This window comes from Poecilia latipinna, unplaced genomic scaffold (assembly GCF_001443285.1).
Source record: "Poecilia latipinna isolate Pla-1442-1.1 unplaced genomic scaffold, P_latipinna-1.0 Scaffold156, whole genome shotgun sequence".
NCBI classification, from domain to species: domain Eukaryota; kingdom Metazoa; phylum Chordata; class Actinopteri; order Cyprinodontiformes; family Poeciliidae; genus Poecilia; species Poecilia latipinna.
In genome coordinates, this window is record NW_015112772.1 from 499,161 (window position 1) to 521,813 (window position 22,653).

A 22,653-nucleotide genomic window follows, 5' to 3' on the forward strand; every position below is an offset into this window, starting at 1 on the left:
GAAGAGAGGGAAAAAAAAAAACCGGATCCGGACGTCGAAAGTGTTTTTAGAGATGTTTTGCCAAAAAAAAAAAAAAAAAACAGAAGTGTTTTCTCTCTTCCTCCCCTACATTCTGGTGCCTGACATATACCGTTGCCTTATACATGTCAGTAATGTCCTGAAGACCTTGCAGGATTTGTCAAGTCTGATGTTCAAGGAGCCAATTACAGTGACAGGTAATAGTTTGAATGACTGCATGGCAGGGGTTATTGTGGAGATGTGAGATCTCTGCAAGGGAGACCTGTGCTGCAGTTTGATTTGTCAGTGTCCTGACAGGCAGAGAGGAATGAAGATGTAAGGAGGATATAGAGGGGCATGGGGCATTAAAGTGATAGATCAATCTGTCATTGCTAGTAAGACTCACTTTAAGTAGAACAAAGAAAAAAATAAATGTTTAAAATTGTTTCATACATCAAATGTGAGTCAACAGCAAAGACTATTATAGAAGGACAAGACAAGAGAAGAAAATATAGAAATGTGGCCGATGTTGGACAGAGAAAGAAGAGATTGCGTCAAAGAGGAAAAGGGAAGGATCGCAGTATCACAGGATGAAGTGAAGAAAAGCTGGGGAGGTCTTTGGTAGAGGCTAATGAAGGAAAGGTAAAACTCAGTTGTCACTCCTGATCTGCTAGTGATGAAACTGCATCCTGTGTCCAGCTGTGCATTATTTTATCACCACCTTTGGAATGAGACTCCAACAGGCTCGACATTTAGACTTTTTTAAAAAAAAAAATCTGCCTTTTTTTATTTGTAGGAGTTAAAGAATTGAACACCTGAAGTTGGTGTTTATCATCTTCAACTGAGCAATTCAAGAAATATTAAAGGAATTAAAAGGAACAAATAGCTGCAAATTTCATATAAACTGTCAACACAGTATGTAAATTAAACCACCTAATGTTTGTGGCATCCAATTGAAACAAACTAAATGTCCTAAGCATATTATGTTTTCAAAACTTTAGTATTTTTAAAGCTGGATTGATCATCAGTAGAGATTAAGTGTGTCTGCTACCTTTAAACATCCATATAGCAATTTCTGTTAGTACATTAGCAGTAAGATGTTACAAATGTAATTATATTTAAATACATTGAAGTAAAATAATGTCTTATTGTGGTATATTTGATATTCAAATGTCAGTAAAGAGTATGCTGACATTTGAAGCAGGATTGCTAACTATTTACTCAACAAATATGGCCATACTGAGGCACACATGTTTATGTAGAAGAAATCAGGGAAGAGTTCTTGAAGCTGCCCATTTTACAGAGAGATATTTCGCAAACTAACCAAAACTAAACCAAATTGACAGGGAAAGAGGACGGGGTGAGGAGTAAGCAAAACAAAAACAAAAGGAAATTGTCCCAAGACTTGTAACTGCTGGGGCAAGAAGACGTATGTACCTGCAAACTCAAATTTTCCTCTATCTTTGTGTCCTCAAGATGTGTCAGGTGCTGAGCTCCACAACTATGCAGTGTCAGGTCCCAGAACTGTCCATAAGCCTGGCCAGGCAGCAAGTACCAGAAAAACCCGATGAGTTTGGCTTTAAAATGGACGATGTGCAGTCCCTGATGGCCCTCAACAACACCAACTTTATCTACTACCCCAACCCTGAATTTGAGCCACTTAGTCCCTCTGGTGTCCAAGAGCTTAAACCGGGGTCACCGATCATACTAAAAGTAAGTCGATCAACATCTTCAATACACTTTTTCTTGTAGACTTTGATTCATGTTTAGTGAATATTGTAAAATGGGCTCACAGCATTTTTGTCAAACTTGTTTATAACAATATTGGTGTGTTGTGAGTTGGTTTGTGTGTGAACTAATCAGGACACCTGGAGCAAAGTTCACTTTGAAAATATTAAAATAAACTTAATATCCTGTATTTCAAGCTACATATGATTTGAATGAAATGACTCGTCGTTTTTATAACTGAACAATTGAAAACAGGGCATGAATTGTCTTTGCAGGGACGAAACTTTCTTCCGCCAACTAATAGCGGGAATGGAAAGTTGAACTACACGGTCCTGATTGGAGACAAACCCTGCATGTTGACGGTGTCAGAGAACCAGCTTCTTTGCGAGTCACCCAACCTGACTGGTCGCCACAAAGTCCTGGTAATGCAGCATAAACTAATGTCTAGACTCTGCTGGGAAGGAAAACAAACAGTCTTGCAAATCAATTGAAAGATTTAGAGACAGACATTCTTTGTTTTGCCATCTATCCATTTGTCTGCTCTCATACGGAGCGTGGTTCTAATCCAATCAGCCACGTGGTTCCTGTTGGTACCCACAAGCAGACGAAAGACAAACAAATAAGAAGAATTAGGGCCAAAGCAAACTCAATAAAGATTCCATTTGTGGCTTTAAGAGAGACCACTTTGAGCAAAGCATTTCCTGATATTACCACCTGAACCCCGCGTCGCAGAAAGATAAAAACGCATCACTGTAAAATAAACAGAAGTGTGTAGACGCTCCCATCTGCGACGCTCTCTGTAGTTTGAACTTCAGTTTGATCAGTTGAAATAGTTTAGATTTCTAAGAAACACTAACGGGAAACACTTGGTGAAATCTGTGATGTGTTCTGCATTCAGTATGAGATGTTTTTATATTCCACTGAAAAGGTAACCAAAGTTATGCATGGATGGGGCTCCGTACAGCCTGGAGATGATTGGTTAGGTCTGGATAGCAGTTGAAAAATAAAAAAAAAATACTAGTGTGAAAAAGATAACATGTTCCACTGTCTAAACATTTGACACATCTATTCATCTGTTCATCTCCTACTAATCATCAGTTTCTCCCTCAAACCATCTATATATTTGACCATCAAGTGATTGAATCCATTTGTTTCTCCATTTCTTCATCATAATAAACAACCAACCATCAGTTTTGCCCAATTATCCATTCAAACAACCAACAGTTTGTCCATCCGACTGTCAACAAAGTCTTTAGTTTGCGTGTCCGTCCTTCAAACCAACCAGGATTTGATCCATTCATTAGTTCCAACGTTAAACTTTGATCACTGTTAAAATATCTCCCACAATTTTGAAGTGAAGTTTTGTATGATTATGTTTATAATTGGCCATAAATGAGCATAAATGTGAAAGAAGTTTGATTTTGAAAATGTCTAGGGATGTTTTTTGTGAAATTATTACAGCACTAGAACGTGTCTCTCTCGTGTTTTTCTGTGACGAGGCGCGTGTTGGCGGTATCGAATTCTCCCCCGGCGTGGTCCACATCACGTCTGACAGCCCGCTCAGCAGCACGGCAATCATCGGCATCGCCGCGGCCGGCGCGCTGCTCATCTTTTTCATCGTGGTGGTCCTGATCGCCTACAAGCGCAAGTCTCGTGAAAGCGACCTGACTCTGAAGAGACTCCAAATGCAGATGGACAACCTCGAGTCACGCGTGGCACTCGAGTGCAAAGAAGGTAAAAACCTTCACGTAAAATGGACATCCCCTCGTTTTATGACCTTTGACTCCTCGTCAATGAACAAGTTTTGTGTCGAGATTGTAACAGTTTCTTGGCTCAACAAATATGTGCATTGACGCAAAATGTTTGTCGTCTTCCAGCTTTTGCAGAGCTTCAGACAGACATTCATGAGCTCACCAGTGACCTAGATGGAGCTGGAATCCCCTTTCTAGACTACAGGACTTACACCATGAGGGTCCTTTTTCCAGGCATCGAGGAGCATCCTGTACTGAGAGATCTGGAGGTAATAGATATTTCTGTTTACCTCTCAATATTTGAGCAAAGTGTCTTTTAAAAAGAGATGATTAGATTTACATTCCAGCACAAATTTGTAAAGCAAAAATGTTTCAAGGTTTTTCCTGAACTTTTTCCAAGCTGATAAAACATAATCTCACACTTTGTTTCCTTGACATAGCACATAAATAAAATATGACTCCTTTTCTTCAGTCTTCATCAAACAGCAGTGTAATCCAATTAGCCCTTTTGGAAATGAGATCAAAATGAGCAAACAAATTACCAGTGTGGTGGGTCGCAGTAGGTGAAATTAACGCAGATGCTGGCTGTTGTTGCTACCTCGTAAACAAAAAGCCCTCTGATAGCTGACAGAAGAGTTATTTCAAAGCGAACAAGATAGACTTCAAATCAAAACTGTGAAATCATTAATAATGATAAATGACATGAGATGGTAACTGGGTGTGTTTTTCCCCCCCCTTATCCCCAAAACCAAATTAAAAGTCAATCATCAGGAGAAATGCAAAATGAAAAAAAAAAACACATTAAGTCATTTATCCTCACTGGTAACTTTGACTGACAACTATGATTAAACAGGTCATCTTGTTCCATTACAATAACGATGGGCCCTTATTTCACTGGCTTCAGAGTTAACTATCCCATCCCTGATGAGAATTTCCCACTAATAAGCCGTATTAATTATGTTTTAATTGGCACAAATATCAAACTATATGAAGAGTATTATGTGGAAAAAGAGCATAATGGAAAAACTGCCTGGCTGTTGATGACCACCTAATTATTATTGATGCACCGAATAATTTAAAGCCAAGTGCTGATGGGGAGGTGTGAAAGGAAGATTATGGAGTTTTCTTTGCGTTAACCAAAGCCGTAGAAAATTCTTGGCACTAAAATATTGCTGAAGTTTTCTTTCTTGTCGTTTTTTATATTTAAAAACTGGCATATTAAATAGTAGTCAAATAATTATATTGCCTTTTTAAAATAGTCCTGGATTTTTTTCCCCCCGCTGCATTTCTACAATGCATTTTTATGACAGCTCAACATAAATCCATGGAAGAAAAATGGTAGCTAGTTTATGAAATAGCTGATAAAGTTCTAATTGTGACTATCTTTGTAATCAGCCCAAAGATTGCAAAAATTAAAGACTCCAACTTTAATTTTGCTGCAATTAAAGTTGGAGCCATTTAGTGGTACCTCTAGCTTTGCACATCAGAAAACCTTACAGTAATTTAAAAAAAAAAAAAAAATGAAAACCCCGCATTCGCAAGCGACTAATACTCCAACACTCCCAAACACAAAAACACATTCTGACAAGCTGCATAAAATTAGACTTTCAACTGAACAATAGCTCCCGGCAGATTACAACCACCTCAAGGAAAAGGTAGAAAGACGGAACATATGTGGGCTGACAGCTGCATTCGCTGCAAAGCAATGCTGTCTTACCCAGAGTGCTACTGACAGATAAAAAACATAATCTCCTAAGGTGCTGTTTATGAAGAAATGGTGTGTGTGTGTGTGTGTGTGTGGGGCGGGAGAAAGACGCACATGTTGCAAGTTACAACTATAAACAGTGCTGGGATGGTGTGGGCTCAGATGAGAAGAATTCACAGTTCTGCACTGCCTTTCAACTTGCATTAATATGGAACCACGGTGCCATCGAAATAATAAACACTCCCTACTGAGGCCTGGTGTTTTTCACTTTATTCTCAACCTTCAGATGAAACCTGACAAAAGCTAGAACATGTTAAACTCCTCATCTCCCTAGGTTCCTGATATTTTTGTTCCTTTTTTTTTTCCTTCTCAGTCAATTATTTCCCATTTCTATTATTCTTTCCAAGGATTTAATTGCTAATGCATGACTATGTAAGAAAATTGTACATTCATTCATTGGTTAAGATTATTTAAAACATGGCTTTCATTTGTTTCTGGTTGTACAAACACAGCTGTAAGTCATCTTAATATTATGTTAATGAAGTTGCTATATTCCTCTTAAAAAGACAAAAAAAAAAAACTTTGTTTAACTTGGAGGACAGAGTGCTAATAATAAATTCAAATGAGCCTGTGACTAATTAGGCATATGTATCATCGTCTTATAATACGCCAACTTGAATCTGCACGTTTTGCCCGCTTTTGAAATGTCTAATGCTCTTTCATTTCTCTTGTTTTCTCCCAGGTGCCAGGCTACCGCCAGGAGCAAGTGGAGAAGGGGCTGAAGCTCTTTGGCCAGCTCATTAACAACAAAACATTCCTGCTGTGCTTTATTCGCACTCTGGAGGCCCAGCGTGGCTTCTCCATGAGGGACCGCGGCAACGTGGCCTCGCTGATCATGACCGTGCTGCAGAGCAAGCTGGAGTACGCCACCGACGTCCTGAAGCACCTGCTGTCTGACCTGATAGACCGCAACCTTGAAAGCAAAAATCACCCCAAATTGCTGCTTCGCAGGTAATTAGCGTTCTCCAAGTGAGCGGACTTTGTAGGCTGCACTTCTTCACAGGTGGCCTCATTCCCACAGCTGACGGGCGACAGTTATGACTTACTTTGTTTGTTACTAGTAATTTGCAGCTTTGAAGTTATTTCTTTGAATATTTTATTTTTTGTCTGGAGGGAAGTGATTGTACAACAACTTGAATTAATTATCCACACTGGGTCACAACTTTACATCCAAGAACAAATAAATGCATAGAAAACCTTTATTATCAGATGAAGTTCTCTCGTGCCGATCTCCTCAGCCTCACAGTTGATATTTGATCACAGAATCGATAGAGTTCATTGGAGTAGTTTGAAATGCCTACATTATTAATCAAGAAAAGACTTCATGATTTTCACCTGGCTCAAAATGCAACACACTAACCACAGATTTCAGCACCACTAGCATCCCATATCATTAGCAAGAGCTGGCAGGAATCGCTTATGGACACTTGCTTCTTCATGCTGTTTGAAATGTTGGGAAAAGTTAAAAAGCACAGTGCTAAGTTAAAAAAAAAAAAAAAAGTAAAATGTTGTTTGTCTTTCAACATGTACATGTCACAAGTTGCTTCACAGCTAGTATAAAAGCTATTTAGTTGACCAAAACCAGATTTAAAAACCTCACCTTGACTTCTGCCCACATATTTCTAGTTATTGTGTGTCTTGTCTTTTTCCATTAGTATTTGTTTGGATTTTCCACAAGGATAGTTGTCATCAGCAGCTCTTTTCTCGGTCCCATTGCTCCCAGTCTATGACTGAAATTTGCTTCACAGTGGAGAGCGACGTTGGTTCTTGCAAACTATGGCAAGCCCAATTTGATGCTTCGTGTATGTTTGGCACAACATCCAGTATCACCATACCTGCAATAAAACATGGCGATTGCACCATCATGTTCTGTAGTCACTTCCCTCAACTGAAACTGGGGTTTGTTGACAAGATGGACAAGTTCTGACCCCCAAGCCTTCTGCTATTTTTTTTTTTTTTTAGCATCCCAGGGTGTCTAAAAATAAATCAAAAGATTAGTTTCACCACAAAAGGGTTATATAAACGTCTGAGCAAGCACTGTTGTTTGGCTGTTTGTGGGAAGGGATGCAGATGAAAGGTTTACAGTGGATACGTGCGCTCTCAGGAACCAAAGGCTACATATGCTTCTCAGTGTTCCCTATCTGTGACATGTTTGGATTAACTCCTGTGACCTTGAATCACTGGCTCAGAGTCAGAAACATCAGAGCGCATTGCTGTGCGCATCATTAGCCAAATAATTATAATTAATTAGCAGCGAATCCAATTTCAAATTGCTCATGAGGAAAGAAAAACTCATTCATGAAAAAAAAAAAAAGGGGGGGGCGGTGATTATAAATGGCTCTCTGACACAATCACAGTCCTCTGTTGGATTTGTAGTCAAAGCCTGAATGGCATGCACTTGAACACTGCTCTGTATGTGATTATGCGTCCTGCCTGCGGTGTTTGGTAAATGCGGTGATTATGGTTGCGTGAGTAAACCAGCTTCTTTCATAGCTGTTGTTTACATGGTTAGTGCGGGCAGCTGCGTACGTCTGAGCACACAGAAAATGTTTTGTTGCTTTTTTTGCTTGCAGGTTGTCAGTCAAGCCTCGACCCCCTCACCCCCCAAATGATTTGACAGGCATGAGATAAATTAAGTTGTCCGTCGCATTTCAATTCAAATTCAGAGTCTCCCTCTGGCTGCAAACACTCGTGTTTTCTGCCAATAAAGACAAATGCATAAACGCAACATGGAACAGGCAGACAGGGCTGAAATTAATCCCGCTCACTGTGCTGTCCAAGAGACAGTGGGCATGTTCGTCTTGTTGAAGTATGTTTAGACTCCGAGTTGTGATGCAGAGAGATGCAGCGGCCTGTGTGGAAATCCTGATTACGGTGCTTTGTAAGATTATTCCACCGTTTTTAGTTTTCGCTTTAAACTAATGGTTTGAAGTCAAGATGGGATTTGCACCAATCAAAACACATTCTTACAGTAGCCATCCAGTCTTTTTGTTTATTCCTGCTTAAATGTGATAGCCTCGTCGAACGTCATGCAAACTGATTTATTTTTCCACTATTCCATTGCAAGTTTTGACTCTTATAGAGCAAACTTGGCTCTAAAGCTACATATTTTTTATTGTTAAGACCAGTAACAATAATGCATGCCTGAAGGTAAACTGCTTTTAATACATTTAATTTATGTTGTAGACCAACACAAAATATTGCACCCTTGCTTTGCATGGTTTTCCAAAAAAATTTGTAGAAATAAAAATCTAAAAGATGTGACGTACACAGACACAGCTGAGATCTGGAAGTAGGTACTCTGGTCAAAAGAGACCAGAACTGAACAGTTTGGTGTACATGCCGAACAGTGAGGCAGTCGAGGACAGTAAAGACACTTCAAGCTTTGTTACATAGTGAAGAAAGTTGGAACGCCGAGGCGCAGAGACGAGCTAGGAAGTCAGCCCTTTGATCGCTGTTTATCGTGAGCCACGAGAGCCCTGTTTGTGCTATTTCTGCAAATCTATTTCTGCATATTGGATGGAAATTAAGAGCGATCAACAACCACAGAATAAAAATGCAAAGCACATTTCTCCTCCTCGATGACAACAGAGAGCAGGAAAACCTGGGGAAAATGCCAGCGCCATGCTGACTGCACAGAAGGGGAAACACATGTTCACATCACATCCGCACTCAGGTTGATTTCCCAATTGTCAAACATATGATGGCGATGGCCGCTGATCATATCGTTGCATCCCGTTATTCCTCCTTAAATCTCCTGCTTCACCAACCCAGCATGACTTTCAGATCTGATACGGCAAGCTATGCCACCCCGTAGTCTGTGAAGACTGGTGTGTCCTTGGTTAGCAGATAAAAATAGCTTTGATGCAAACACACAAACTTGAAATTTTAAACAAGGGAGAATTCACCCCTTTCCTCTTATTTTTATCTGTCTTTAATTTGTTCCACGCCTGTAGCTTTCTCTCTCTGTTTGTGGGTGTTTGCTCATTTCGGTGTTACTCTCCTTTCCTTTCTGCCTCTGTTCGCTCTTCACAGCTCTCTTCCTGTCCGTCTCAGCTTATCGCATGTGTAATGTCGGACCTACCTTTATTTCTCTTTCGCTGTCCTACGCTCGTGCTCTCAGTCTATATTCCCAGCCCTTTCCTCCCCCTTCCCTGTTTTCTTGATTGCTAAATCAATGCTTAAAGTGCGCGAGCTCTGGCATGGGATGTGAGCACAGCTCCCAGCTACCTCCTCTTCCAAGAAACGTGTGTGTGTGTGTGTGTGTGTGTGTGTGTGTGTGTGTGTGTGTGTGTGTGTGCGCGCTTCTCTCCTCGCTCCACACACAAGCTCACATCCTTCCATCTGTCCCATCTCAACCTGTGCTGAAGCACAACCACCAGGCAAGCTAACTAACGAGAGCCTTCCACAACCATCTGTCGTATTGCTTCCTGCATTCTACTCCTTTAACTTCTTTCTAAGCTCCATCTCTCCATCTCCCTCGCTCTTCCTGTCACGCAGAGCTAAACACCCTCCCACCCCCACCTCCGCCTTAAGTTTTATTTGGCTGCAGTTTAGACATCAAAATATTAGTTCTGATTGTGGTCAAGAGGACCCAATATGCTTATGTGTTAATCACAGCTTTACCCTCCAGCACAGAGACCCCATCAGCATGCAGGTGGACAGGCCTCGCTGTAGGTCCATATGGATAATGTTGGTTGATAGAAAATGATTTTAGCCTCTAATTTTTTGAGTGAGAGAAATAAACGGATAACTGAGCATGTGCGTCAGGAAGAGAGCGATGGATAGGAGCGTTGGATTAATGTGAGAACGTTGTGGCATACGGCATGACTTGCATTCTTCACCCACAAAAAGCCAAAGTAAGAAATGGAAATGGTTGGTTTGGCATGCGACTGAAACCGATACAGAAATTAACCTTTTAATTCACTTCTCTCAACTTCATTTAAATATTTTTAGTTTGGTGTGTCACTGGTATACACTGATCTACCAAGGCTTTCAGTACTTTATTTAAAAAATAATAATAAAAATTGGACGATCTGTTCTTGTGGTTTTTGCGTTCTTTTAAAGAGATGCAGGAAAATTGACGGTCATCTCCTACTCTATGCAGCATCTCATGACGCAGCAGCGTCTCAACCCCATCTGTCGTTGGGCACTGCGGGCCAGCTGGCTGAAAAAGGGGAGCTACAGATTTTCCTGGTTCGTGTGAAAGAAAAATCTTAACGGCTTGGCAATGTTTCCTGTTGGAAAATACATGGTCTAATTATCACCACCAATCACTTTTATTGCAGTACTGCTGCTTCAAAACGACACTTGGTAAGCTATAAACAAGATGTCTGTTAAGCGGCTGAATGCAGAGCGACTACCCTACTAATTAACAATAATAAATATAATTATTCATTCTATATTTTTGCTATCTCAAAATCGAAATAACAAAAAATAAACTAATTGCATATCCATCTGTGACTCTTAGAAATAAGAAAACATAATTTTGAAAATTATAAATCTTTATTTTTTTTTCCTACACAGTGAATGTCTATTTAAAATTCATCTATGTTCTCTATTACATCCAATACATATACAGATTCGCTTTAGGTCACTATAAAATGTTATTTAATGTTATTTATTCAGTGACATATGCCGTGTCATTTGCATCAGCACAACCAATGTTGGGGAAAAACAAAAAAGAAACAGAATATCCAGGAATATTTGGATAACAGTTATATAACAGTATGGTGTAACTTTAGCAATAGCAGAAATAATTAACACTTTTTATGTGAGAGTAAAATAATTTAGATCATGTTGTATTATTTTACCACAAAAAAAAGAAAAAAAAACACAGGAGGAGGGGTGCTATCTTTTAAATTTTTGCTGTCTGATCCCCCCACTGTCCCTCTTTAATCAGGGATACCTAAAAACTCCCATGGCTCCTGGGTCCTAGATCCTTTCAAGCATCCACCGGCCCGTCTGATTGACCGCCAAGTGGGCAAACGCCTGGCCATGCCAACGAGGCACGGCGAATTTCAAAAGATTAACCCAAAACATAGGTTGCTGTGTTTGGATTGTTAGCTGAGGAGAGGTTGGGATGAAGATTGTTTTAAAACGGTGTAATACCAGACACAAGCGTTAGATGTTGAGCAGATCCATCACAGTGCTGATTTTCATCACGGCTCCCAATAGAGAGTGCTGCGAGTGAGAATGAGCATAAGCTAAATGGTGGGAGTGCGCCAAGACTTCTTATTACTGCTGGGCTGGCACCCGCTGCCATTCACACACACACACGCGCACGCACGCGTGATAAAGAGTAGTGAGCACAGGGGCTAATTTTTAGATACGTACGCAGTGGGATTAATTTGTGCTTTTTGCACACAAGCCTTCAAGCTGCCACACACTTGTCTGGGCACAAAGGCAAAACAGAAAACACACAATGTCCATTGGAAGTGGCTAAGTAAAAGGAAGTTAAAGAAAAAGAAATGTGGGTCTGAGACTCAGCCAAGCTATTTGTTCTTCATTCTCTTCTTTTACCCTTTTACTGCTCCTTCCTTCCTTCCTTCCTTCCTTCCTTCCCTATGCACCTCCTCTTTTTTTCCCATGCCTCTTTCATCCCAGACGGGCTACAATTGTGAAAATGGAGAGGATTTGGAAGTGTGCGCGATTACATGATCCAGAATAGGGCAGCCAAATGGAAATGAGGGAGGGAGGAAGTCAGCAAGGACACATGAAAGAAAAGATGAAAAGTGACCTTGTTGACCCTTGGATCTGTGGATGGAGGAAAGGGCGGGACGGGCTGAATAAAAAGTGGAGGCACAGTGAGAAGCAGGACGTTAATCCCCTCCAGGTGTTGTGCCAGCACTGGTGGGGGGTACCAGACTACCCCACTGGCACATTACGCTCCCCCCCCCTCGCGCTGCAGCGTGGAGGCCTTTTTTTTTGTTTTTTTTTTACGAGGCAGACTGAATGGTGAAGGGAGGGGAGGGCTGCAGGTGGCAGCCGACTCACTAAGGACAAAAACTGAACACACAAATGGGCACAATGGACACTAATCCTGAAATATTGATGTCTACGGTAGTCTCTCATTTAGAGCAGGGGCAGGGGTGTGTGTTTATTATTGCCCACATACTCCCGCTGCTAACCACGAGGGTTGCTGTCAAAGGATATCCGATCCTACCCGCTCCTTTTCGCCTCCTGCCACCACCGCTGTTGTTATTATGCATGCATATTAGTCATTCACACGAGATCAATCACACTGTTGGCCCAGGTCAATGCACGTGCACACACACACACATTACTTTTGCCCCACCAGTGGAGCATGGATGCCAGGCGGAGAAGGAGAGGCAGATGTATTCATTCACTTTCTATTGTGCCCGGATCGAGTGTTAGTCCAGTGAATAGGCGAGGGAGCGCTTGATAATGAGGCCAGTGTTATTACAGAGCCACTGCGGCCCCTAACAACATCAATCCACCGGGATCAAATAAAGGCTTTTAATTGCTTCGCCTCATATTAAAATCCCCGCCGCTTGTACACGAGCTGCCCTCGGCGTGCCTGAGCATAAAAGGCGGCCGAAAGATTGTCTGAAAGGCCATCGTATAGCGTGTGCAAACGCTCTCGCCGTTCATGTCCTTACAGATGCATTTGTCCAGTGAAAGCCTATTCATTAACAGCTGCCGCCACTTTTATTTGAAGAAAATTTGACACTAATGTCGAATATTTATGATGCCAGTGCAGGGATCAAATCTCAGCATGTACTTTGTGCTTGTTTGCAGGACAGAGTCTGTTGCAGAGAAAATGCTGACCAACTGGTTTACGTTCCTTCTCTACAAATTTCTAAAGGTGCAGTAACTTTTCTTTATCCTCAACTTCAACAAATTTATGCAGCACACAGTGCTTTTTTGTGTTTGTTTTTGCAAAGTAATAATTTTTTGTGTCCCTGGGATTTTATGAAGTTGCGGTAAAAAAAAATCCAGCATATTTTATCGGGTCTTTATCTGCTAGACCATCACAAAGTATCATTTGGAATTAGAAGGAAAATGAGCCCTGCTTTTCCTGTTTCCTAACAGATAAATATCTAAAAAGTGTGGTGTGTGCATTTTCAATTAGTTGTCTTTATATCAACGGGAATATCAGGGGAAGCATGTCTAGAAACTGATTATTTTTTTTGGAAAATAGCTCAAGCCATGCTAACACATTGTTAGCGTAGTTTACCTCCAGCTGTATGATTTCTGTGCTCTTGTTCATTTTATGGCAATGAGAAACGAAAAGGTTTGTAATTGCGCAACCACTTCTGACTGAGGAACTGCAGCGTTTTGATTCAAATGATTGTTTGCAACAAGAGTCTGTCTTTTGTGAACATTTCTGTTTTAAATCATCTAGTGTTGGGGAATCTCTGTGTTTTACTGAATACCGGAGAAAAGAAGGACTAGAAACATTGACAAAAAGCTACTACATTGTTCTGAACATTTAGTTTAACATTTTGTTCCTAGAAAAGTGAGCCCATAAATAGCTCTCTGAGCTATACCGCTTCTGTGAAACGCATTTGTCCAAATGTTGTTGCAGGAGTGTGCAGGCGAGCCCCTCTTTTCCCTCTTCTGTGCCATCAAGCAGCAGATGGAGAAAGGCCCCATTGACTCCATCACAGGAGAGGCTCGCTACTCGCTCAGCGAAGACAAGCTCATCAGACAACAGATTGACTACAAGACACTGGTAAGGGATTCACCTGCCCTGGAGTACTGGGGCTAAGGGGAGATGCTTAATATGCTTTCAGGGACAGGAAGAGTGAATAGGGTGGTCATGGGTGGTCGGTTGTGAGATCTGCAAAGGGACACAGAAGTTGTTGTTTTCACGCTTGACATGCACAGGGGGCACTAGAGTGGTGACCTCACTAGTGGCAAGAGCTGTCAAGAAAAGGCTGGGTTTCAGTGCATGTATGACTGCACACAAGCTGAGAAGCAACTAAGATTTCCCCTTCTGTATCCTCTTAGTCGTTAGCTAAATCTCTGCTTTAGTCCTCTCTACTGTGACTAGTGGCTATCAGCTGTGGTACCGCAGGTTTCTGGTTTTGTTCATGTTCCTTTGGTTTGTCTCTCGGGATCGGGGTTTAGAATCGGTGGCTCCACATACATTTCTTGCAACGCGTCAATTTCATTCGTGTTTTTGCTCCAGGTGGTCAACTGCATACATCCAGAGAATGAGAAAAGTCCAGAGATCCAAGTGAAGGTCCTAAACTGTGACACAATAAGTCAGGTGAAGGAGAAAATCCTGGATGCCATCTACAAGAACGTCCCGTATTCACACCGCATAAAGGCCTCTGATATGGACCTGGGTAAGAATCCTAGGTTTAATGACTTTTAGAAACTCTTTCTGAGAAGTACAAACAAAAGTATTGTGTTTTCCTTTTATTCTTTAAGATTGGTGATATCTTGGTTGTAACGGTTCTAATATCTAAAAAAAAAAAGGTCTGTTACCAGACCAAAACTTTCAATCAATCTGTCACAATTTCCAGAATCTTAACTGATAGTTTTATTCACAAGCTTTGAACACTGATGCAGTTAATATATTGATTTGTACCAATGACTTTGGAAAGGCTTTGACTGTGCTGTGATGAAGAGGACAGCACAAGCTTAAGAGCGAGACGAAAGTGACACTGAGAGCGGCGACAAAAGAGAGGCTGAGGAAGCGTGTCAGGCTGTTGAATTCTGACAATGAGGAAGACGACTTTAGTGGTTTTAGCGCAGGAGGAAGGTGAAGATGGCAATCAATAGCATTTCGTGGTAGGCTGCTCTATTTTTTTTTTTTTTTAAGTGGCTGTGCTACAGGAACTGTTTGGAAAAATTATACACATTTCAATAAATGTGTTATTTTAGAACATGGACACCTGCTGATTATTGACAGGTGAGGCCTGTACATATACTTTTTTTTTTTCTTTTCAAAGTTAGTGAGTGCAGCTCATATTCATTTAGTAGTGCAGAAATTACGGTACGCTTCCGTCACTGGTTGAGCCAGATGATTGATCGCTAAATCGCTCGAGGCAATTATTACTTTCTTTAAAATCTGCCTTCTCTCTTTATAAATAGATGTTTCTGACAATGTGAAAAAGATGTTTTAGTATCTCACGTAATCAGCTGTTTTAACTGGTTGCTATTTATTAATGATACTGCAGTGCTGTGTCCTGCCCTACTAATACCTACAGACCGTCTCATCAGGAAAGATTTTGCTTTTCATGGCTTGATATTGCCAAATATTTATTTATTTTTTTCCAATCTCAAATCAAAGATGGGCTGAGTGCATACCGTGGGGATTCTGTCTGAGAGACAGCTAAGTGGAAAAACTGGTTCATCCTTTTGATGACCCCTTTAAAAAAAAAAAAAAAAAAAAAAAACTTGATGGACCCCCTTGGGAAGGAGACGTGGTTCTCTTATTGTGTTGTTGTTAAAGGGAATGAGGAATTTGGGCCACCCTCTCTATGGTCTATTTGTCTTCATTTGAGCAAGCTCACTGGAGAACGTATGAATAATTTTTTTTTTTTTTTCCATAATCCTATCCTCAATGAATATATCCAACATGTCGACCGAGATTGGAGGAAAGTTTTTTTTTTTATTTTTATCATGAATCCATTATGCTCTCAGAGCACACGTGGCTGTAGGATTTTAATTTGCATATGTAATTAGGATCTTTTTTTTTTTTTTTTTAAATACTATGTTTCAGAAAATAACTGGTAAACATGTAGCACCGAGCTAAACATCTCCAACTCTCCCTGACAGACAGACAGACTGATCACAGTGGCTAAAAAGGGTAATGGGATTTGTGGCATCCGTGTCTTGAGACAAATTGACCTAGAGTATTGTTCTCCTGAGTGTTGTCTTTAATTCCACTGTGCGACAAGCTACAAATGTCCTCCGAATACCATTGTCGTTTATTCCTAAGGATACCAAATACGACTGTTTTTCAACCTTTCAACCCGTCAGCTTACAAACCCTAATAATCTCAAATGTCATGTATTTCAGTGGATTTTATGTGATGCACCATTTTATGTAGTGTGCAGAAGAATGCTTGCTTTGGAATATGTTTGTAAAAAAAAAAAAAAAAAAGTGTAAAAGTGGGATATTAATGTGAATCCAATCCTCGTTATACTAATAATCCTATAAAAATAGTCCAACGTGTCCTTTGAAGGCATGTCAGAGGTTTGGTAAAGAATAATAAGAGAATACTCAGCATCATGGAGATCATGGAGACCCAAACCTGGTTTAAGCCAGGTTTGGGTTATAAACCAAAACTTTAATATCTTTAATATCTCAGTCTATTACTAAACTGAGACTATAGCCAAACCTACCGAGGAGAGAGAAGTTAAGAAGCCCATGGCAACTCAGTGGTAAAGAATCACAGCTTGGATGGAGGAATCTGTGAATTAGACGAGGCTTACTCGTGCAAATCTTGTCTGGATATGAGAGGGACAAAAAGAAAGACATGACAAGACTTGTTTCAATTTCACCAGAAGCCATTTTGGGGACACAGCAGACATGCGGTGGTGGGTGATTGAGGAACTAAGACCAAATTGAACTATTTTTGTGTTAAAACAGAAACTGGTATTTAAAAAAAAACCCACTGGAAACACATGCCCTTAAGGACTGGACTCCACACATAACATAGCTTTAAGCTTCTTTTTCTACTTCACAACTATAAACCAAATTGTGTTGATCTGTCTGATAATATCCCAATAAAATACACTGAAGTTCAAGGAGATAGCAAGATACTGTGTTTATGCACCTTGTTGCAAATATGTTATGGATTTATGTAAATCAAAGTAAGACCTGCCATCTCTTCTTGCCAAAGCCCTCATTTCCTTGGCTTTGTTTGCTCGCACAAACATACACTGACTCCTTCTGATTAGACTGATTAGAAACCACCAGATTTGGGAACAAGGGGGAATCTCAGTTTGCACTGGTTTTACCCTGTGTTTATCGTTATTATTAAATCTTTCCTGCCATTCCTTTCGCTCTGAGCCTCTTCATTTGTTTACTGAGCCTTGACTAGAGACCGGAGCTCATTTGCATCTTTATAGAAAGATGTACTGCGCAGACAAAAACAACAGGAGAATCTTTATTTCCTGCAGATTCTTCAGATGCGAACACAACTCTGGTGGATCCTCCAAAGACAGGCCTCATCAGGCAGCACCGTGATTGCCGCTTTGTTTTTCCTGTTTGTGATCAGAATAGTAGATGACAGTGGCCGACGCAAGTGAGGATTCTCGGCGAGGGGCACAGACAGAATTATATGTTCAGAAAACTCTTGATGCCTAAAAACAGAACAGAAGAGTCAGCTGCCTGTTTCCAATATGGCTGTTCGCTTCCCTCTCAAATAATGTCGCTGCAGTATTTGATCAAAGCTGCCGTTAGTTTTGTGCTGATGCGGTACCAACGGGAAGGTTGCATCCATCACCTTCTACTGTTTTCCCAAAAGAACCGAAATGTTACATCGTGGACATGTGGGAGCTAAATAATTGGCACACTTTAGGTGATAAAAGTTTAATTGCCCTTCAAAAACATTCCAATTAACTCGATAAAAATTCAAAAGAAAAACCTCAGCATTACTAAAGCAGTGCTGGGCTGAAGATTCTTTCCAAAACATTCAAAGATTTTATTTTCTTTGACCTGGTTTGCCCCAGTCTGACCTCGTCCCCATGTTAGTCTTCTACCAAACAAGAAACTTCAGCTCAGCGTTTGCCTTGTTTTCAGTGTGTTATCTTTGTAAAACCCCTCTGGATCATATTCCAAGCAAATCCCAGTGTTGCTTTTGAGACAATAATAAAATATTTCCAAAACAAAAAAATAGTCTACAAAGTTACCTGTGGTATAAACTGGTAAAAACAAAACTTTTTTTAACCAAGAGATACAACATCATTCCCTTTTAGCACTCTGCCTCCAAATATTGATTGCCACTGTTGAACATCTCCTTTAGGATTTCATTTTTTAGTTGTTGTGGTTGAAAAGTGCTAGCTATTCCCAAAAGCAAAAGTCAGGCATTGGTACAAGCGCCAAAATTCCCTCCTCCTCGTCCCAAAGGGCGGCCCAGTTTATCAAACAACATGGTAAGATTTGGTGATATCTTGACAGATGGAGAGAGGGGAGATTAAAACCAAATCCCCCCCAACAGACAAAAAAAAAAAAAAAAAAAAGTCTTTACTGTCAGTGAAGTGAGGGTATTTGGAAAATGGGGTCAGTATTTTTTTTATTTCCTGTTCCTTTGCAGAGTGGCGCCAGGGGAGAGGACAACGCATGATCCTACAAGATGAGGACATAACCACGAAGATTGAAGGCGACTGGAAGAGACTCAACATGCTGTTCCACTATCAGGTACGCTGTCCATATACTAAAGCATTCAACATAAAAAAAATAAAAATACTGAGTAAATCAGTTGTAAAGATGACAGTTTGTTGGAAAATTATAATTTTCTTTGAAGGTACTTTTTCTTTTTTTTAAAGAAACCCCTGTCGAGCTTCTAAACATGTTTGGTTTTCTTTTATTTCTCGTGATTATTTATTCAGAATACGCATTAAATTTGAAAGATTACAAATCACACATTAAATAATAATAAAACTAATACTGTTTATTTACTTATAATTGAGGGGAAAAAAGAGGTACAGAAAAACAAATCGGTTTTCATGTTGATTGTACTCTATAGTTACTACGTCTGTGCTGTAAGACTCAGCATCCAAATAGCAGTGAATAAAGTCTAAAATCTATAAACAGTTGGATTTTCTCGTGAGCCTACTAAAAGGATTTTCCTAATTAATTTTGATTCTATATTAAAAAGAGAGGGATGAGTTTGAAAAGTCCTCAAACCAGCTATGATCTATCAACCTTTCACAACTGAACCACGTTAATGCAGACTATAGAGATACCAAAGGTGTCAAGCTTGTTACAATCAAAAATACTATCTTATGGCTGTGGCTGTTTTCAAATGAAAGCATTTCAGACTTTGTAATTAATTTACTGAATAACAAGACAGCTGATATTGAAGTCTTTTACAGCATTTTACCTTTTGTTATATGAAGATTAAGTGTCCATGTAGCAAAAACAAAGGAAAATGGACCTGCCTCACCAATATGGTGCTAATAATTCAAGCAGCTAGGCAAGTAGTGACTGTCTCCTCCAAAGTGCAAATTGCGTGGTGCCTAAATTAAATGTCAGCAGCAGCAAGTGTCAACAGTCTGGGAGTATGAAGCGTGGGTGGAATGGATTAGAGAGCTGATTTGAATCGGAGATAAGATAATGAAGACAGAAGTTAATTCATTTTTTTTTCAGGCTGAGAAAAAGGGCAACTTCTCCTTGACGGACATAAAAAAAAAAACCCTGAAAAACACTCAGAACCACTCAAAAAATTATAAGGAGGCAAAGCAAAGAGGAAAAAAAAAAAAGTATCAAACCATTTAAACGTTCACGACAATTCAACTTTGTAGAGTTCAAACCTCAAAGCAGGAAGCAAGACAGTACATAGTTACTGATCAGAATCACTATCGCTATGGGATTCTTTGTTAATCGGCTTTGATTGGAAATTTGCAAAAATAACCTTCTGACCTCACGCAACCTTCAGTTGCTAAGGAAAGAGTTTGATTGGTGAAACCACACGTAACCACCGGCAGAATAAATCTGTCCATTACAACACATTGCCGTCTTCTTTCTTTGGGGAAACGGTGCTCAGTATTCTGTCTTTTACTCCCCAAATGTTATTTCCTCAAATGCCACTCCTCTCTTTCACATTTCATTATGGTCCCCCTGCTCATTGCATATCGATTCAGTATATAAGAGCAGCGATGAGGGCGAGTACTTGAGTTTCTTGGAGGGTTGTTGGGCTCCTCACAAAGGAAAATCAGAATCTGCCCTGTGGGCCTCCTGCTTACAAATGATATAAACATATTATGCATAAGATTGAGAGATGGGGTGAAATAATGACACAATCTTAATAAAGCCTTAGCTCGCACATATATATATATATATATATACACATGCAGACTAACTCCTGCTTGTCCAATCCACCCACACACCGATAAAGATCACTTCAATTAACCCCAAAGCATAGCCTGATTATGCAAAAAGGAGGCATTCTTTGTGTGTGTGTGGCTGAAAAAGTCCCCATCCCAGCTGTATTAATTGAATCCAGTTTGGCTGACTGGTTGTCGGAGAGGCAGATTGACTTTTTTTTTTTTTTTTTATCTTTTTATTCATTTACACTCCTTGTTTCTTTACATTTCCATGAACACATCACCTTGGAGAAAATGTATTATTAAATGGAGACTGTGGGACGTCCCCTCTCACACAGGCCCCTCCGCAATGCTCTGTTAAACCCTCACTCCCCCCGTCATTCATCGCGGGGATGTGTGGGCTGAGCGCCGCGCATAAGGGTAATAACACATTCTGTGTTTACTCACACGAAACCAGAAGAGATGAAAGGGAATAGGGGAAATTACACCAACACAATGATGTACACTTCTGGCTGCTTGTGTTAGAAGTCTGCTAAAATGAAAACCTCAAAACAAACAGTTTTGTGTTTGAGGAGTCATTTCATGATGCGTGCGTCTGTTTTCCAGGTACCTGATAATGCTGTGATGGCCCTGGTTCCCAAGCAGGTCACAGCTTACAACTCGGTAAATAACTCCACAGTGTCCAGAACGTCTGCAAGTAAATACGGTGAGAATCCGTCGCTGCATATCTTTACCTTTTATTTTTAAATGCATATAATTTGTATCATAATACACTGCATCATTGTGAAATGGGGGCAGGGGGTGGAGAGGGGATACACAGCTTTAAAAGAATTTGGGAGAAATACGTGGAGAGAGACATAATGTGACGGTTTGGATCAAAACATCTTTATGTCCAATTCAATGTCCAGAACTAAATCCAAAGAAAAATGTTATGTTTTAATTATAAGAAATAGGGAAAGCTATGCGTCACTTTCTGTCTTCATCGCAATTGTGCAAGTTTGTGACGATTCGTTCTAAAAAAAAAAAAAAAACAAAAAAAAAAGTCTCTACTAAAAAAACCGTTTATGTCTGTAACTTGACAAAATGTGCAAAAGTTTCAGAAGAAGTGCATCATATATACACACGTATCCTCCAGGGGGTAAACGTGTGCTCGTCAGAGCAAGAAAGACGAGCCGCGTATTAGAGTAGTTGAAAGGATTTCTAAAATATGAAGAGACCAAATAGACCTTCTCCTTTCACTTGTTCAGGCCTCTTGAGACATAGAAGAGTGTCCTCTCATCCCTCCATGTGCCAATGTATCCTCCGCCTGCCCGTCTGCTCCACGTCTCCTTGAGCCTGCCGAACCATCAAGTTAGATGCTGATCAAAGGGCTAGCTTTACTGGTCACAAACACTTCAGGCACTTCAAATGCCAACGCCACAACATTAGCATTGCCTCATTTCCATACGGTCCAAGCCTCACCTCCCTACTACCTAATGACACCAGATAGGACATGAGTGCTCCGACACACGAGAGAGGAAGGAAGCTGGTGATATTTCCTTCTACTATTTTAATGGGACTGACTCGAAATATAAATGACTACATGACTGGTGTGGTACTTGAGGAGAGACTTTGAACTCCTCCTGAGTGCAACTGGCAAATAACAAACATGGAGATGAGGCAGAGAGAGTTCAGAGGAGGAACCTTTTGGTACAAGTTTCAACGTGTATGCAAACACCATGACTTCTTTTCTGCTCTTTACATAATGGCCTGTTCTGCTTTGGCACAGCATTGTCTAGAAACCACACTTGTGTTAAATCCTAAAGGTCACAGTTCTGACCTGTGTTGCCCTACGGCACTAACGGATTGATGCAGCAGAGTGAAGTTAAGTCCCCACAAAGAAAAAAAAAACAGCAATTAGCTGACGCTCACTGAAGTCTCCCTTAAGAGACAAAAACATTTGCAATTGATCATTCATTCAGTTTCAGTAATCGATACCAAACACACTCCCCCCATATCCATCTTTTCTTTTTTAACTCTCTCCTTCATACTCTGCTTGCACTTTCTTCTCTGGACAGATTGATTGATTTCTGGCACTGTGAAAATCCCTTTTTTTTTTTTTTTTTACACTTCTCCCCACAGACCGCACCCACTGATCAATTTTTTTTCACACTGTGTAAACATTCATTGAGCCATGTGTTTGGAAATGTCATCGCCACGCCGACCGCTGGGTGGGCCATACATATTTCATCTCGTCTGACACCTGTTCGATTTCCTGTCAGCTGCCGATATAATGTCTTGTCAACTGAAGGAGATGCTGTGAAAAATTAACCATGCGGACTTTCTGAAAGTTTCAAAGGCGAGAACACGGACCTGTGAAATGAGGCCTTGAGCCAAAGCCCTGCTCCGTCGTGACATTTAGGTTACAGCTGCTTATTTTAGTCTGTTTTCCAGCTGTTTC

General features: G+C 40.4%; 1 protein-coding gene across 2 annotated transcripts in view; it reads left to right on the plus strand.

The window, feature by feature from the left end:
* plxna4 (plexin A4) overlaps nt 1-22,653 on the plus strand; it is a 239,317-nt gene that overhangs the window by 205,779 nt on the left and 10,885 nt on the right. For both annotated transcript variants that reach the window (XM_015029533.1, XM_015029532.1), the window contains exons 18-27: nt 1,474-1,710; nt 2,001-2,147; nt 3,225-3,459; nt 3,603-3,745; nt 5,924-6,192; nt 13,003-13,069; nt 13,793-13,939; nt 14,399-14,558; nt 18,482-18,585; nt 20,820-20,919. In XM_015029533.1, coding sequence (XP_014885019.1) covers nt 1,474-1,710; nt 2,001-2,147; nt 3,225-3,459; nt 3,603-3,745; nt 5,924-6,192; nt 13,003-13,069; nt 13,793-13,939; nt 14,399-14,558; nt 18,482-18,585; nt 20,820-20,919 — 1,609 coding nt within the window. The remainder of the gene's footprint in view (nt 1-1,473; nt 1,711-2,000; nt 2,148-3,224; nt 3,460-3,602; nt 3,746-5,923; nt 6,193-13,002; nt 13,070-13,792; nt 13,940-14,398; nt 14,559-18,481; nt 18,586-20,819; nt 20,920-22,653) is intronic.